The following is a 19,240-nucleotide window of genomic DNA, read 5'->3' as shown; positions in this document are numbered from 1 at the left end:
CACCAATTTCAAGGGCAATGATTATCATTGTATCTGTATGGCCCACAAATATTTTCAGCAAGCAATGTTTAGTGGTTTAATTGAATGCTTTCCACGTTATCATTGTGATTAAGTACTTGTTAATTAATCAACATGACATTTAAAAAATTCTTCAGCGTCTTCCTCACTGACCTCTTCTCAAAACCAGTCTTCTTTGCAAGTGTTAAAGAGTTGCAAAGAATGGCTCAGTTGCAAAGAATGAATAAAATTATGTGATAAATATTTCTCTCAGTGTCAGCAACATTTGGCACACATCCCTTTGTGGACACTAGGCATGCCTTTCAAAACATCCATTTGTAATGTTGTTCTGCCAAATATATTTGGAATATAGCTCAAGAATTTTTCTATGTATCATTTTGTTTTAAATGTTTTATTAATTTGAGGGACATAAATTTTTCTTATGTAAATATCAACTTACAAATTGTGGTGCTGAATGATACATTTACTGTAGAAGTTTGAGACTTAAAAACAAACAGTAATTCTACTGGGAAAATATCAAGAGAGAAGACATTTTTCAGGATATGTCTGTAAATATAAAAATACTACTTAGAGTTTATTTCTAAATTCATCTGTAAATAATCCATTTACAGCTAGTTTCATTTAGCTGTTTGTCTTGTTCCCTTTCATTTCCATTTCATCTTCTTCAAGCTGTCTGACAATCTAATCCTTAATTGCCTTTACATATTTAAGAATGTAGTAATGTGACAGACAACTGGTGTTCTGTGCGTTCATGGGCTGGAGTGGCCCCAAGAGAGACTTTGATTTAGTATGAGTAGGCCTACCCCAGGGCCTCACAGATTACAAGATCTTTAGGTTTTTTCTCGTGGATCCAAAGCTCTACTAATTCTGTAATTTTGCTCAAAACACTTTCTTCAGTTACTTTATAAGAAGGATCTTCTGCGTGTATATTTGTGCCAGAAAGTGAGTTTGCTACACTAATATTATGTTTTTTTCTGGTATTTATCTTCTAATTTTCATTATTCTAATAGCTACAAATACCATCTTAGCAAAATAACTGAACTGGCTTTTTCCTCTCTACTAATGGTAATAATTAGACTTTCAAATAATGGAATTAAATGAGCCCAGGTTAAAATAGGGAAATAAAGCAAAAAGCAGAATTAATGTGATTTCTTTACGTTAAAAATGTTAAAATAATTCACTGTCAAGTAATAAGGAGAATTTTTGTGTGTATGTAAATGATAAAAGATATGGAGAAAGTTAGGGTAGGCATTAGAAAAGAATTCTTGAAAATGAAGGTTATCAGCCAACAAAACACTTTATGAAGTTCCCTTCCTAAGAATTCCTAAGTGAAAATTTCAAAATATTCATGTAACTCATGTACTCATTTTCTCAGCAAACATATAATAACCTCAAATGAGTATAAACTAATGCCAAAAGAGGGAAATTGTGAAATAAATTATATGTCAACATGTTGTAAATTACTAAATTATTAAATCATTTTTCTAAGCAAATTTTAAAATGAAACAGAAAACTGAAATCAAGCAATAAATAAACAATATATACATATGCACACATATATACCCAAACACTAAAAGGTTTCTATTTTTCTAAAAATACACATAGGAAAAAAACTAAAATGCAATACACTAAAATGACCACTGTAATTATTTTTAGATGTTGGAATAAATAATTTTTATTTCTATTTATTTTTTATATGTTAATTAGGATGTTTAGGACTGCAAATAAAAGACAATTCTTCTTTGTCTTCTCTCTGCCCCTTTCTGGCTCACACTCTATCTTTCACTCTCAAAAATAAATAAACATTAAAAAAAAGAAAATTCAATTCCTGAATGAAAAAATAAGGGAAATGTATTATTTCACACAAAAGACATTCCATAGGTAAAGAAATAACAGTGTGATAAAATCCACAGCTGCATGATTTCATCATAGATTGGGTTTTCTTCTTTGGGTTACTTTGTCCTCCTTAGCATGCTTCTGTTTTTATTCTCAGGATTGTCCCTTTGCCTGCATAGATGACTGCAGTATCTGCAAGCAATGCCTGTCAAACCATATTCAGAAACCAAAAGGTAAAGGAAAGTAGATATATTTTTATAAGCTCTTTAGAAAAATGAGGAAAACCTCAGACTCCATGGCCACAATGGGCCCACATGCCCATTTTTAAACTTATTACTGACAAGGAGAATGAAATTAAAAATACTGGCAAAATTAATCAAATGCAACTCCTAGAGCTGAGAAGGGGTCCTAACCTTCCCTTAAAGAACATGCCCACCACCACCACCACCACCACCCTCAAAAAAAAAAAAAAAAAAATACCCTATCCAATACCTGAACATATCAGATTTTGGTTACCAAAGAATAATATCAAACAAGACCTAATAAATGGAGAGTTATTATATATGCCTAGGGTGATCGTGTTATTTTCCTATTGCCGCTATAACAAATAACCGCAATCTAGTGGCTTAAAAGTACACAAATTTATATCACAATTCTGTAAGTCAGATATTTAAAATGGATCTTTAGGGCTGCGTTCCTTTTGAAGGTTCTAGGAGGGAATCTGTTTCCTTGCCTTTTCCAATGCCTAGAGACTGCCCACATTCCCTGGTCCATGGCCCTGCATCACTCTGATCCCTGACACTTGTCACATTTCTTCTCTACCTTTGACACTCCTGACTTCCTTTTATAAGTACCCTGTGATTAATTGGGCCCACCAAGATAATCCAGTATAATTTCCCCATCTCCAGATCCTTTTGCCATGTAAAGTAAGTATAGTAGAAGTAGACGATTGTGGAGATTATAATGTGGAAATCTTTGAGGGACTAATGTTCTGTTTTACAAAATAAAATTAAGATGACAATATCATACAGTGACATAACATGGCAAAGATGTCAATTATCTCCAAAACAATATACAAATTGAATACAGTACCTATCAAAATTCCAGGGGGATTTTTAGAAAATTAACAAACATATTTTTAAATGTGTATGGAAGAATAAAAGTCCATACATAGCTAAATCATCTCTGAAAAAGGAGGTAAGGGGCACCTAGGTGGCTCAGTCGTTTGGGTGTCTGACTTCAGATCTAGTCATGATCTTGCGTTCATGGGTTCCAGCCCCACAATGAGCTCACTGCTGTCAGCCTATCAGCACAGAGCCCACTTCAGATCCTCTGTCCCTCTCACTCTCTGCCCCTCCCCAACTTGCATGCTCCCAAAAATAAATAAATATTTAAAAAGAAAGAAAAAGGAGGTTAAAGGAGTAGGACACTTTCCTTATGCAATATGTAGATAATGTCAATAACCTCTGCAATAAACACTACAGCACTGGTGTGAGCATAGGCAACCAGACAATGTTTCAAAACAGAAATTTAAGAAGAAGATAGGAAGTTGATTTATAATTAAAATGACTCTACAGATCAGTGGGTAATTATAAACTGTTTATAGGTGTGTGCTCTAGCTGTAGTAAGAAATGAGGACTAAAGCAAATTCCCTAAGGTCATTCCTATATTCCATATGATGGAACAAGAAGTCTGGCTCCAGAGTTATGCTCTTAGCCACTGTGAAAAACAGCTCCTACATCACAGGTTTCCAGTAATTAGTGCAGGCTTTCCAAAAAAAGTGTGTATTCAGTGTATCTCACTGGTTTGGAAGCATCAATGCTATTTCTTTTAAATTAAGTCAATACTTGCCCAATTAATACAACTCTATTAGCTACCTCTGTGTATATTTAGGCTTAGAAGATGTTGATTATCTCCATTCCTTCTTTTCCACATCTCATCTCTATACTTCCCACATTTCTTATTGCTTCCCCACCCTGTTTTATTAAACACTAGTTTTTCAAATCTTATTGGGGTAATGTTTTCCTAAAATTTATTTGAGTGGTGGGTCTCCTATGCTATAACTTACTAATCTCTAACTTAACACAGTCTGAAAATTATAATACATTATCCACAGAGAGTACATAATGCTTTTTTAAAAATAAAAGTTCTGTTTTATTAATAATAGTAGTAAAATTACTAATAAATATTAATAAGTAATAGTAATAAAAACAGAGAGCCAGGAGACCCTAGGCAAAAAAAAAAATCATATATAAGACAGACATCTCTCAAAATCTTTATACAATCTACACCATGTACTGTTCACCCTTGTATCTTAAGTTCATCATTGTGGCTGGCATCTACTAGACAGTCAATAAATAGTAGTTGGATAAGTAAATGAATGAATAAATGAACAAATGGGAAAAGTTCTATCAAAATTTATTTAGAGAATATCTTTTGACAACAAAATCCCATCGATTTCACTCTGAAAATTCACACATAGGCTACAGAAAGGAGAAAAAACATTCAATAACTTAGAGATTTATTAAGGGAAAATGTCATTTCTGAAAAACCAGAGTAAACAGGTTCATAAAAGCTTATTTTTTCAGGAAATTTTCACCTATTTAATTTGGATCAGCTTGATTTTTGTCACAACAAATCAAGCAGATAAAGTTGATTGTGTATAAAATTCTGTGCCCTTTTTGGCATAATGATGACTGGAAAATAAGCAGTAATGGCATAAGTCCTGGTTACTGTAGTAACTGCCTCTGTGGTACAATAGGTAATCAAGGAGAAGTATTTAGCCATTCTATTTGCTAATGAAAAGTGCTCAATGGTAGCCTTTCACCATTGGTCAAAATAATCTGTCTAGTGTTCATCAGAAGCCAAAGTGGAGCACAGCAATGGTATATTGTAAACCAGCCTCAAACTCCCTTGTGCATATGGCCCACATGTGTAGTAGGCCTAGGATGGGGTCTGAGACTGTTTCCAAAGAGGTTCCAGGTGCTGCTGCTGCTGCTCCTCAGAGCAGATTCTAAATGGCAAGAAAAATACACAGTATATTGAAGATCTTCTATTTTGCTGCTAAGGAACACTATTTCCTGACTCATTTTTGTTACCAAGGTAACTGGGCCACACATGGGTCCTACCACTACTTGACCTAATGACCCCTTCTGCCTGGCAGAAGAACTGTTTTAGCAAAGGAGCAGCCTCTCCTTCCCTTAGGCTCCTTCCAGACACTGAGCTCCTTTTCCCTTTTCAAATTAAAGGAACCAGTACAGTTTGTCCCCAAATAAAGTTTCTTCTAGTTACCAGTGAAACAGCCACTTTTTATTTACCCCTTTATTTTAGGAACTGAAAAAAGAAAACCTTCAACTGTCTGTAATACTCTACCATTGCTACTACCTAGAGCTGAAAACCTGTTGAAAAGATGTATAAAAACCATGCAGTACAAATAGCTTAGTATACAATTTTGACTTGTATGCTTCTCACTGACGAATTTTTTTTTCTGTTAGAGATGGTCCTTAAGGTTTTTAATGAAGACAATCAAATTCCATTCTCATATAGTCAGTTTCCCATCTGTCAGTAACATCTGTAAGTCAAGAATTTCTGACAATATTTTTAAAAATGTGGATTTTTCCCCAGTTCTCTCCCCTTTTAAAAGTTTTTTTTTTTCATTTCCTTTTTGCTATATACCTTTCTCCAGGAAGAAAGATAAAGGGTGCAAGTGTACAGAGTTGCCTTAAATATAGAAAAAGTGTTTCTTTGACACATTTACTACAAGAAAGACCATTGAAAATGAAGTCTGACAAAGATAAAAACCAAAGGCAATTTAAATAACTAACCAAGTCTCAGAGTTAGCTGCCTTGAAATTCTCATCATTGTTATTGAAATAACTTCACAAATAGATCATAAAGAACTGTTCTTTCAAAAATCTGAGAATTTCACAGATAGGTTAAAAGACATGAATTAGTCAGTTAACCTCTCTGGACTCCATGCAAGCCTCATGTATTTTGCAGCCTCTATGGATTTCCTAAAGAAGGAGCCAAAACAACATCCTATCTCAGGCCAATCCTGCCAGCCAAATGCACTGCCTTTTGTCTTCCAAAGGGGAGGCCCCATATAGGTCACATGAACCCATCCATTTCTTCCTAGCCCTTTGCCGACTGAACCATTTGGGCCCGAAGTCTAAGCCAGTCAAATTCCTTCTCTTTGGGCCAAGACAAGGATGCACTGTGAGGTGAAGCCAATGAATATACAGAAAAGCCACGAGTAAGAGTGGGGGCCACAAGGGTTATGAGAAAGTAGAAAATCTAAATACAAATATGACAGGGATAAAATTAGTGTATGATTTTTCCTGGCTTCTTTCTCTCCTCTACCCTTTTCTCTTTAAGTAAAAGATGGCTGGTGGATAGTTCTCTCTATGGGCTGGTTTATTAACCAGATTGTATGGAATAATTTGGATCACATATCAGGATGGGATATTTGCATAAATAAGACTGAAATTTAAAGAGACAGAGGGAGAGGGTAGGGGACAGAGGGAGGGACATAGAAAAAGAATGGAAATAGGGAGACTGAGAAAAGACTGATGAGGATGAATGGAAGGAAGGAGGCAATAAAAATGCCCACAAGGTAACTGAAGCGTATGTTCTTAATCAAGGGCAGCTTCCTTGGGATGGTGAAGGGAAGGTGAGAGACCTTGATGTCCTGCATTACAAGATGAGAGCACAAGTCAGTGACAGCTTTTGTATTAATATTAGTGTGGCAACACTACAGTCTGAGGTGTTCTGAAAAGACATATGATCTTTGCAAGGTGAAAAAAGTTTTGTGGGGCACTACTACATATAATATTAAAGACCTGAATGAAATGGAGGAGAGGGGCTTCGAGAAATAGTTTTGTGACTAATGAACTAAAATCTTTTAAAATTTCTTTGATCAAAATTATTTTACGTTATTGTTGATCACTGGACTAAGTCTCTTTGAATTTGACACTGTACCAAGCCTGTGCCACTTGGAGCCCTAGGATTTATTTACCTTTCCAAGAGTAGAAAGCATAAAAGGAAAGAGATGTGATGGTAAAAAGATCGAATAAACCAAAAGATTGAACACTGTGGTAGTAAAAAGCAATCAGACTTAATAAGCAAGCTTTATGTCCACTGATGGACTGGAGCAAAGTCACATTCATGGCTGAGCCCTGGAGATTAATGAATTCTTCGTGCTGAACTCCACACAGCTGCTGCTGTGGACCCCTCTTAAGGTTCCATGAGACCCACCTGTTACTGTCCTTAAATTCAGAGATCCCTCTCTTCTTTATTACAAAAGAGGCTTGCCATAACTCCAATCATTTGAGGTAAACTGAATCTTCGCTCCTTGCAACCAAAGAGGCAAAAATATATACAAAAGATAAACACAATCTCATTCTTCTGCATGTTGCAAAAATAAATACAACTGATTCACTACAAGTCTCAAACATTAATACAATGATGAATAAGGTGATATACTTTAATGCATTCAAAAAATATTTATTGAGACCCTACTATGTGATACTGAGAACTTTCTATTAACGTGCAATTAACTAAATGAGGGACAAACAAGAGAGATGAAGTCTTTGACCTAATGAAGCTTACATTCTAAGGGAGAAAACAAAAAAAAATGGGCAAATAGAGTGTGTCTTCAAAGTCATAAAATTCACATGTATTATTTTCTCAACACTTAAAATCTAATTTGAATAATGTGTTAACTGAATAAACTGGCTATTTTTGCATCTTGCAAACACAGTGTGAAGATCTATATTTTATACCTAATGATTCTATTTATAGGTAATATAAAATTTTAACAGGATCTTGCCCAGAATGATGTTTTATGTCATTAAGCCTTCATTTGTTTTAAACATTAGACCAGTGCTAATTTTCAAGTCTCCATGACTCTGCTTTTTTTAAAAAAAGTAAAACTGTTCTTCCTCAGAACCCACTGAAGAAATCACTGGTTGGATCAGGTCTACATTGATACTTAGATTAGATTTGACTCAATAAAATTGTTCCTCCTAAAAAATAAATCTCTTATTGTTTGTAGATATTGCAGTAGAGAAAAAGTTTTCAGAAGCCACACATGTTGCTCTATCCATAGAATAATCTGACCGTACTTCTAAGCCTGAGTCAATATGGACTTCTCTGAATATGTGTTGCGTGTTAGGGCTCCAAGCTTCAGTACACAGGTGGGCAGAGCCACTGAGAGTCAACGTGCAGTAGTCTGTTCTCCTGAAGTTTCTGTGGAAAAGACCTGGATGACTTTTAATTTCAGATATTTGTCCTCCAGATCCCAGAAACTAGCATATGAGGTCTAACTGTGTAGGCAAAACTGTGCACGAATGGGGCAGAAATAGGTGATGAAACACAACACGCTGCAGAAAGAGAAATCATGACCTATTCCAGTATAGCTGGGACAGGTCTGTATTAATACTGTGTGGGAACACTGTGCCTGTAGTCTGTAGTGTCCTGGAAAGACACAGGGGCCTTGCAAGGAATTCCAAAATCTATATCAGCCCCAACAAATCTTTTACCAATTAAGCCTCTTTTCAGGATATATTGTTGCCTCTGCAATAAATGAAAGCAAGTACTCTTTTCTCTTTTCTGAGTACAAATGCTTAGTTTGGCTTTTCATTGTTTGAGTATAGAAGTAAGTATTTTCATGGTAACTATTCCAGACTTTATTAACAAAAGTAAGTTATACATGGATGGGACTATTTATAGTTGCTCTATATAAGTGCATATCATATGTCTTTGAGACATAAATATTGCAATTACAGTTTTTTTACTCTATCATCCTTATTGCCTATAAACCAAATTAAAATTTACATTTTATTTTATTTTAATGTTTATTTATTTACTTATTGAGAGTGAGAGCACAAGCAGGGGGTAGGCAGAGAAAGAGGGAGAGAGAAATCCCAAGCAGGCCCCACGCCATCACCACAAAGCCCGATGCGGGGCTCTACCTCATGAACTCTGAGATCGTGACCTGAGCCAAAATCAAGAGTGAAACGCTTAACTGACTGAGCCACCGAGGTGCCCCCCCTAATATTTAAATAGTAATAATTTGCAGCCTTAAACCACAATTAGCTTCCTTTCATTTGGCACCCACTAGGTGCCAGATCCTTCACACACAGGGTCATTCATTCTCACAGCAGTCCTGTAAAGTGAGCATAGGTTTCCCAAATTTACAGATGAGGAACCTACAGTAAGGAGAAATAAAATAATTGTCCCAATGCGAAACACCACGCTTGTCAATCTGCAAATAGCACTGCAGATATTAAATGCATCTCAATTCAACCAAGAAGAGATTTTTAAATAATTTTTTATACATGTATTGAAAGGGACTTTCAATCTTGTTTCAAGTTTTATAGGTGAAAGGTTTTATAGGTAGAAATGTGTACATATTGCATACTTCATACTGAAATACAATGGGAAATCATAAGAACTGAATATGCATTAATATTTTTGATAAAATAGAGTATGATGTGAATCTTGCATTTTGGTATAATTTCTGCTGCTACATTGACCACTGGGGGGCAACATCATACATTATTTTATAACTTCTCTACTTGGTCTCCTAATACGGGCAGATAGAATGCAAGGAAATATAGTTAATAGTTAATTCAGTAACTTAATGAGTTATAAACAGTACAACAGGATTAGAACCTAATATTGTCCACACTTGCTTCAATATATTGAAGCACATATTCATTTTCATTGAGCCAAACTGTCTTTTTACCTCTTTTATTTCTCCTTTGTTATAAAAGCAGATTATATTTTAAGGAGAAATCCACTGGTCCTTAATAATCTAGAATCTTTCTGGTGCTATAGATGATGTATTTCTCAGAAATAGCCACAGGAAGAACAAATTTTGTCTTGCCTAGATAGATAAAAACAATAAACACTTGAGTACTTCAAAATTAAGAATTAGAAATCAATCCTCAGGGGTCCCTAAGTGGCTCAGTTGGTTAAGTGTCTACATTTCTGACTCCTGATTTAGCTCAGGTCATGATCTCAACTTTCATGAGATGGAGCCCTCATCGGCTCCTTGCTAACAGCACACAGAGCCTGCTTGGGATTCTCGCTCTTCCTTGCTCTCTGGCTCTCCCTCGCTCACGCTCTCTGTTTCTCAAAATTAATAAATAAACCTAAAAAAATGAAATCAATCCTTAATTTTAAAGCAGGAAATAAAACGGCAAAATTATCTGTGGATCCACATTTCAGTTGAGACAGACAGTTTTAAAGAAAATGTGAGCCTATAGCTCCAGGACCATCTTTCACACTACCTAACAAAGTCTAAGAATGAAACTGCAGTACAAAAGGAAGTGAGGCTGGGCACAGAGATGAAGGACTAGGGGGCTCCTGAGTTACTGTCAGAGGACCCAGATCCAGCTTTGCCGGAAGATAGACTTAATCCTGAGCTTTCCAGTTCCATGAGACAGAATATCCCCGCTCCCCAATTTTCTTAAGTTAGTTTAAGATGGGCTTCTCTACTTGCAAAAAGAATTCTAATAAACCAAGCACTGGTCAAAGAACATGCCAAGTTATATTCTAGAAAAGTAAATGGAAAATGGGAATTTTTTTATGCCTCTTAAGTGCACAATGATTGTTTTCAAATTTTGTCACTGCCAAATCCTTTTGTGTTCCTTTTTTTTAAGTCGACTTATTTATTTTGAGCACTCAAATGGAGAAGGGGCAGAGAGAGAGGGAGAGAGAGAATCCCAGGCAGGATCCACACTGTCAGCACAGAGCCCAAGGAAAGGGCTCAATCTCACAAACTGCGAGACCATGACCTGAGCTGAAGTCAAGAGTCAGATAATTAACCAACTGGGCGACCCAGGCATCCCCTTTTGTGTCCTTATTTTAACCATGAAATGCTGTTGTCCTATGTAGAGAGACGCAAACAAATCCCACTGCTGTTGATAGTACCCTCCAGCCTCCCAAGAAAATTTAGTGAATTTCTTGACCATGGCATCTTTTCTTCTTACAGTGTGCTCATAATTGGTTTGAGAGAAGATCACCCAGAGGCTTGCCCCATGGCACAATCTTTTATTTGACTTTCAAACTACTGTTGCGCCTCTCTTTGAGTCCTTTCTTTTATTTTTTTATACTTCTCTACTTTATTGAGTCTACTCTTTCTCAAGAGCTTTCATCTTTCCTGTTAAAAGGTTGTTAAAAAGCTCCATAATACTGTTGATTTTATACCAATTTCACGATATCTAAATTTCTCCCAGGAACTCTGAGGTTTCTGAAATGCTATAGGAAAAGAGAAAATTATTATAACATGCGTAAATGATGTTTTATAATCACCAATCAAATAATGAAATAGTTCCAGTTTAATTCCTCTGCTCTGAGCTGAACCCCCCCAAATTAAGATCTTTTCACCACATAATATTTCAACAATTTCCTTTAATAACCCACTTCACAATTTACCAAGCTGAAATCTCTAAAACCTTACCTAAATATTTTGTGTGCTGTACAGTGTGTTCATTTCTTTTTCACCCTCTCTCCCTCTGGCTCTTACTTCCAGTAAAATCCTTTTTTACAAATATGAAATTTTATGCAAAACCCTATTTATTAACAACAGAGAAGCGGGCTATTTTGATAAAGCCTGGGAGCCCACCTTCTCTGCACACACCGACCACCGTGGCTCTGGGTAACATGGACTTAAAACCTTGCTGTGGGGTGTGCTAATTTAAAATTAGAGTTTCAGCGGTGCCTGGGCGGCTGAGTCGGTTAAGCATCTAACTTTTGCTCAAGGTCATGATCTCACAGTTCATGAGTTCAAACCCTGCCTCAAGCTCTGTGCTGACAGCATGGAGCCTGGAGCCTGCTTCAGATTCTGTGTCTCTCTTTCTCTCTGCCCTTCCCCTGCTCATAGCCGGCCAGTCTCTCTAAAATAAATAAACATTAAATTTTTTTTAATTTAAAAATTTTAAATTAGGGTTTCATTCTCCAGGTGAAAGAACAATTCTTTTAGTCTTTTATTGTATGTCAGCCCAACATCTTAATCATGTTTTACTTCCTTCTAAATTGATCATGGAAGGGGCGCCTGGGTGGCTTAGTCGGTTAAGCGTCCGACTTTCGTTTAGGCCATGATCTCGCGGTTCCTGGGTTCGAGCCCCGCGTCGGCCTCTATGCTGACTGCCGGCTCAGAGCCTGGAGCCTGTTTCGGTCTGTGACTCCCTCTCTCTCTGACCCTCCCCTGCTCACACTGTCTCTCTCTCTCTCTCCTAGATATAAATAAAACATTAAAAAAATTAAAAAATAAATAAATTGATCATGGAGGAGTTCAAAAAAGTTTAGGGCTTTAGTAAAGACGTGATGGGCTGAGTGCCGTGGGAGAACTGTCTCAAAGTTGTACGTTGGACTCCATTTTATGCAGCTGACTTTTGCATTTTCCAAGCATTCTATTCTAATTCCGATTGCTTTTCCCCCGAGTTTACTGACTGAACAGTGAATTTTTTGTTCAACTAAATTCAAACTTGTGCTGGCATATGTGGCAGGCACTGTGCTATTTAAGCACTTTATATCCATTATTTCTTTTCACCTTCACAATAGCCCAAGCCTTGGTGCTGTCCGCATTTACCCAACATCAGTGGTTCTCAACCTTGGCTACAAATTATATTATTGGGGAACTTCTGAAAATCCAATACCTGGGTATCACACTCAGCCCAATAAAATCAGAATCTCTAAGGGGCAGGAACAGGTATCATTTTAAAAACTCCCCAAGTGATTCCATCTGTTGGCAAGACTGAGACCCATTGTCCTAATAGGAATTTTCCTATCAGCTACTGAGAAAATTAATTTTTACATTTTCTTACCTAAGCGAATAGTCTACATACGTAGTTAAGTGTATGTGAAAGTACACTTCTCCCAGTGAGGCTGTCATTACTTAGGATATTTTTGGAACTCCTTTTTAGGAATTGCTTTTAGCCAATTTGCCGGTCATGATTAGAAAATTCTTTTCAGTGCCCACAGCAGGATTGCAGGGAGACGCATAGAGCTCTGGGTGCACACTTCCCCCGGCAGTGGCTACACCGTCAGCAGGACGAAAGCTGGCAGAGAGTCCTGTAAGCTCCTGGCAAGGCCATCAAGACCTCCTCATCTCAACGTATTAATGCTGAGAGCCATAAAGGAGGCTAAGATTAGACATGATTTTCCACCTCCTTCTGGGAAGCCTTTAGAATTAATCCCCTCATGTTTTAAATTCCCTTTTATCTCAGTCACCATGAGTCCCATTCTCCTAGACGATCCCTTGCCCCTGGATCCAATCTAGGCTCTGAATATCCCCAATGTAACCCAAGCCCCTCATTCCCCAACACCTCTCTGTGCTTTCTCCAGAGTGCACTCTGGAACTCTGACATCAGTAAAATCCTCTGCCTTGTCCATATTTTCTTTGAATGCTACCTTCCACTTCCTGCTCTAACTGAAACCTAGCAATTCCACAAGAATACAGCTTTCTCTACACCTACAGTATATCAGTGCACACAACAGATACTCAGAAAATGCTGAATACAAGAATGACTCATAGTACTATTAATAATAGTTTAGACCCTGGACAGAGAGACAAGGTAGGGTGAGAGAATGGTGGATGCAAATAAGATATCTATGTGTAAATGCCTAGTTTTCAGATCAGAGTGACTATGGCTTATGATAATTAGATACTGATTTCAGAATCATCATCAAAGAAAAGAGAGTCCTGGTTGTAACCTCTATGCAGAAATGAACAATGGAGGAAAACAGATTGTGTACCAGGCTTCGGTGGGCACACACTAAAAAAAATGAGAGAAAGTTTGAGAACCATCAAAGGGCAAAACATAAAGAGAAAGAACTGGACATAAATAAAACTAAGGGAAAAGGAAAAAGAGAAGCTTATGGACACCTAGAGAAGAGAGAAAAGTGTCCTGGAGCATTATTCAGAAGCAAAATCTACTGTACTGAATTTAGTTGAAAAAATTCACTGTTCAGTCAGTAAATTTGGAGGAACGTTAAGATATTTCGAAGAAAGATGGGGTGCCTGGGTGGCTTAGTCGGTTAAGCGTCCGACTTTTGCTTAGGTCATGATCTCGCGGTTAGTGGGTTCGAGCCCCGCGTCGGGCTCTGTGCTGACTGCCAGCTCAGAGCCTGGAGCCTGTTTCGGTCTGTGACTCCCTCTCTCTCTGACCCTCCCCTGCTCACGCTATCTTTCTCTCTCTCTCCTAGAAATAAATAAAAATCTTAAAAAAAAAAAGATATTTCGAAGAAAGATATTAGAGGAGGAGGAAAAAAGAGACAAAATAAGAAAGAGCAGGCTGCAGATAAGGATAGGTAAATTCTGTGGCCCCAAGAACACAATGCACAAGTTCACTGCTGGAGTTGAGCCAAATAGATTGGTGAGTAGAATACACACAGAACTTCCAAGGCCTGACTCCCAATTGCTATGACAATAAAACCCCATCCTCATATTAGTGATTTAAACAAAATTATAAGCAAATGTTATTTACTATTCTTAGGGAAAGTGAATCCCCACTCCTACCAGCTCCATGATGGAAGTTCTGTGGAGTAATGTGGGAGTGAACAACTGTTGATCCCAGAGAGTTGGCGTTAGGATGGTAATGCCAGACATACAGAAGGATTACACATACACTTGCCTCAATGCTGAGCAACACTTAGATACTGAATTAAGATCTCCTTCTAAACTGAGTGTAACTCCTATAAATAAAACTAAACGTTTATGAATATGCTTTGTTGCACCTGCCATTTACGGTGTTATCACTGTACAAATGGGAACTGAAAGTCTTTGCTCAGTGGTATGCTGGAAGACAACTGTATGGTTTTGGGATTTTTTTTTAAAGATCTGATCTGCAGCTGCTGATGTCCACAGTGTAAATACTCCTACCATGACTGCTTTCCAGCCAAAAACATGATGTCCCTGAATGGGGAACTGGGTAGAGATGTGCACAATGGTCTCATAAGTCAGTGCAAGCTGGCTCCATAGAGTCAGGTGTAACTAGTTTGGACTTGGGCTGGCATAGATCATTTTCAAAGCCCCTCAGGAGGTTGTCTGGGCAGCCAAGCTGAAAATCACTACTTATAATGGTGCTTCTCAAATTTTCATGTGCTTATAAATCACCTGGGGATCTTGTCCAAATTCAGGCTTTGACTCAGTAGGTAGCATTGGTCCCTAGCAAGGGAGATAAGTGGACTAAACAAAGGAGAATAAAGCAGTCATTTATAGCTCTACCTTTGTCAGAAATCTTTGAGAGGGAGGCTTCGAAGAGAAGTCACAAACTGGAGGTCCATGAATTATTTGTGGCCAAACCCACAGAGAGGTTTTCTTTTACACAATTCTACTTTTAAATTTGAATTATATGCCAAGACAGTAAGATTCCATATTCCCAGCTTCTCTGAAAAAGCAAAAGGCACTAACTACAGCAACAACAAAATAAGATCTGACACCCTGCCTGCAGGGATCCTGCCCACTTTAGGGTAGGTAGGAGACTTCCTACTCAACCGTTTCCCACTTGTGGTCTCCACTGCTCCACTTATGTTTCTTATTTCATCTCTGAAGGAATTTGAGGAGTATTCATATATTAGGTTTCATATAACTGATAGTATACATTTTGCTCCCCATTTGCACTAGCCAACTCTTCTGTCTCATTTCCCACCATTGCTCACATATAAACTATATTCCTGAAATGGCTTACATAGCATTCCTAGAATTCATCACCTTTTCCTTTCCTCCAAACTTTGGATTGACCCCTTTTCCTAGAATACACTCCATCCTTCTTTCTCTGCTAGAAACAATCTGAATCTTTCTTCAATATCTAGCTCGAAAGCCTTCTCCTTGGTAAAGCCTTCCTGACTTCTATGCTCTTGCAACAAGGTGAATCCTCTTCTGTTAAATCTTATAATTGCTCATTCTGGGATATTTCCTATTCTCTGAGGCCCCAAAAGGTATTAGATAAGCTTTATTCATTTTTTATATTATCAAGGTAAAATGCTTTGCCGTAGAGAAGATCCTCAATAGTTTTGTGAAATAATAGATTGTGAATTAACTTTGAACTATTAGATTACATCTCTTAAAAGCTCTTTTGTTACTTTATCAAGGGAGTGTTGCAATTATTATCCTATCCTATAAAGGACAAGTTAAATCTGTTTGCATCACTGTCTGCAGAAATTCTGCAAGCTCTCTTCTTTCCCCTGAACTTCAATTTTGGTTCTACTTACTTGAATTATAAGAATATTTATTCTATAAATCTAGCCTCAGATAAATATAAACCACCGAAAATCAAACAATCCTTAATAGAATTAATACCTTATACTTATACGGAATAATCAATTTTTTAAAGCACTTTCACTAACACATTTATCCTCACACTAACCTGTAAAATACATACCCAATGTATTACCCATTTAGAAGCTAAAGTGAAATGTCCTCCATGAACTAGGAAGAAAGGAAAACAGAAAATTTAAGAAAAATCTTTGCAGTGCCCACCTAAGTCCTTCGAAAGGGAGATCCACCCTATAATCTTTTCCAGACTTGATTTCCTAGGATGGCTAGGGGCTAAACATCTGCCTTATTCCACTTCCAAATTTCCAGAATCCCTAATGTTTTATTGAAAAACAGAGGCTCACATGTGTTGAATTGACATTTATTAGAGCCAAAGCAGTAATCCAGGTCTTTGAATTCCAGGTATAACATCCCACTTTTCTTAATTATGTTTACCTTTACAAACGGAACTATAATTATCCAGCAATATATACATGCTTCATAAATCTGTCTTCACAAACATGAAGAAATGTAAGCTCCTGTACCTTTTCCTCAAAAAATAAGTTATATATGAGGATCAAAAGTTTACCCATTGATTTTATGGAGTTAGTTGCATGAGGCAACTTTAAAATGCCTAAGTATATGATCTCATCAGAGTGCATAAGAAAGGCTATAACCCCTAAGTCAGTTTGCAAATTTCTGCATTGTGTCACTCCCAAGTGGATGCTATGTTCTCTAATGTTTAATGCATTTTTGGAAAGATTTATATTATGGATGAGGTGGGAATCAAAGATTTTAGCCTCTTCATCCACTAATGATAAAACCAATGCAAATTAATGGAAAAAAGGCAATGCCAATGCCGGGAAAGAGGATCTCAAATTGTTAATGGTAGTATGAAATAAAGCTGATCAGTGAGATTTAAAGGAAGTAGCAAAGGAGTGGAAATGGCAGGGTTTAAAGGCATAATGATCCACTTCTCTCAGATTCTTTCTGCATTTCCGAAGACTTTCTAAGAATTTTGATGTGGCCTCAAGGATGCCCCCATCCATCACAGTGGGGGTACAATACAATCCATACTTCCTCCCCAAAGCACACCATGAACGCTGGTGACAATAGAAAGCAATACTGTTTAGGGATTACAAGGATGTTCTATACCTGTGTTGCTGAAAAGACTGAAACATTTAGGAAAGTGCAGTGTCTATTTTTTTCCTCAACCTCCACATACTGCTCCCAGTTCAATAACTCTGAACTTCTCTGCCATTTCCACCCTCCCTTGTAAGAAAGAGGACAAACCAGTGTCTGCTTCTTTATCAGTCAGGACGGGATATGTTTTCTGTGTTCCTTCTCCCTGCTTGAATATTAGTCCAATCTCTAAAAAGGACTACTCTAAGATTTTTATTATGTGAGATATTTTTATCTTACTTTTATTTTAAAAAATAAGGAAAATCCTGGTAATTATGGCAACAGAAGTTGAAGTAACTGGAGAGCAGTACGACTCCCCACCTCACTACCTTGTACGTTTCCTAAGCATTTTGCTCACTGCGTCTGTAAGCGACAAGAAGAAAGATTGGACTGAATTAAAAGTCGCCAAAAAAAGGTTCTCTTCAAGTGAGCACAAGTAAGGAAGTTCTAAGAAAGAGCACTGGATTCTTTTGGTAGAGAGAGAAATGTAAGGAATACAGGGGGCGGGGAGGGTCCCTTGGCAGGCTGGGGATTAGGGAAGAGGTGCGGTCTCTGACTCACCCCCCAGCCAGGTGTCAGAGATGTTCTGGAGCATGGTGACCGGGATGCAGAAGAAGGCGATGAGCAGGTCGCTGAGCGCCAAGGAGCAGATGAAGATGTTGGTGACGGTGCGCATGGCCTTGCTGCGGGTCACCACATAGACCACCAGCGCGTTGCCAAAGAGCGCTAGGGCAAAAATGAGCACGCCGGTGAGCACGAAGGCCAGCTTGGCGCGTGCCGGCAGCTCCGGGGTGTAGACAAGCGGCCGCAGTCCGTACCGCGCGATGAACTGCTCGCGTGTCAGGTTATGGTCCCGTAGCAGCCTGGCGAACTGTTCCCGGGTGATGTTGAGAGACTGCATGTCGCGCGCTCCCCGAGCTGCCCCGGGCGAGCCCCGCAGCGGGGCGGGGCGGGGGCTGCGAGGGGACCGGGCTGGCGGCCGCCTCCCACCCTCGGAGGTCCGGACAGCCTCCGCGAGGAGGAACCTCTGCACCTCAGCAGGTTCAGGAAGGAAAGCAGCGACGGATCAAAACCACAATCAAGAGGCGGGAAGCCAAAGCATGGGAGACTATCCCGTTGACCAAAACTGTTCGCAGTTCAGAGAAAGTTCTTAGTCCTCTCTGGGTCTGTAGCCGCGCTGCAGGGAGAGCAGGAGCGCCGCTCCAGAGTCCTGGCGCCTCTGGCTCCCCAGCCGTCTGCGGCAGGGACAGCACCAGGGGCCGCGGAGGGTGGGGCTGGAACTGCGCGGCGCGCCACTCACCTCCCCGCTCCAGCAGCTCAGACCCCGCCTCCCACACCCTCAGGGAGAGGGAAACCTGCCTTCGGCCACCCAGCGCTTTACTCCTGCCCCAGGTCATGCTTCTGTGCAAAACCCAACATTGGGGTTTCTACCGTCCCACGGTTTCTCCTTTGACTAAATAATGTAGGCCACAGCTACCTGAGGCAAAATGGGATTTAAGATTTTTTTTTTATATTTTCAAAAATAATTACAGCACACAGAAAATTGCAAGGATAATACAGAGAGGTCCCAAGTATCCTTCATCTAGTTTCTCCTGTGATTACGTCTTTCTTAATTAAGGTAAGATACAAAGCCAGGAATTTGACATAGCTGCAATGTGTGTGTAAAGTCTGTCCTTATCCCAAGTGTAGATTCCCGTAACCATCACCAAAATCAAGATACTATACTATTCTATTAGCACAATGATCTCCCTCTTGCTACGACTTTGTAGTTATACAACCTGCTCCCCACCCCCCAACCCCTGGCAATTACTAAGCTGTTCTCCATCTCTATACTTTTGACATAAGATTGTATACATTGAATGACAAATTACAATACCCTTTGATATTGATTTTTTCCACTCAGCATAATGTCATTCAGATTCACCCAAGTTGTTAGGTACAT

At 38.6% G+C, this 19,240-nt stretch overlaps 1 protein-coding gene across 1 annotated transcript in view; it reads right to left on the bottom strand.

Moving 5' to 3' along the window:
• Positions 1 to 18,199, bottom strand: part of QRFPR (pyroglutamylated RFamide peptide receptor) — a 41,120-nt gene extending 22,921 nt beyond the window's left edge. The window contains exon 1 of the mRNA XM_039217769.1: positions 17,860 to 18,199. Within this exon, the coding sequence (XP_039073700.1) occupies positions 17,860 to 18,199 (340 nt within the window). The remainder of the gene's footprint in view (positions 1 to 17,859) is intronic.
• Positions 18,200 to 19,240: the final 1,041 nt, after the last annotated feature.

The sequence above is a fragment of the Hyaena hyaena genome, unplaced genomic scaffold, assembly GCF_003009895.1.
Source record: "Hyaena hyaena isolate Hyena2069 unplaced genomic scaffold, ASM300989v1 scaffold_716, whole genome shotgun sequence".
In the NCBI taxonomy this organism is placed as follows: Eukaryota; Metazoa; Chordata; class Mammalia; order Carnivora; family Hyaenidae; genus Hyaena; species Hyaena hyaena.
This window is presented reverse-complemented; position numbering and strand designations above follow the sequence as displayed.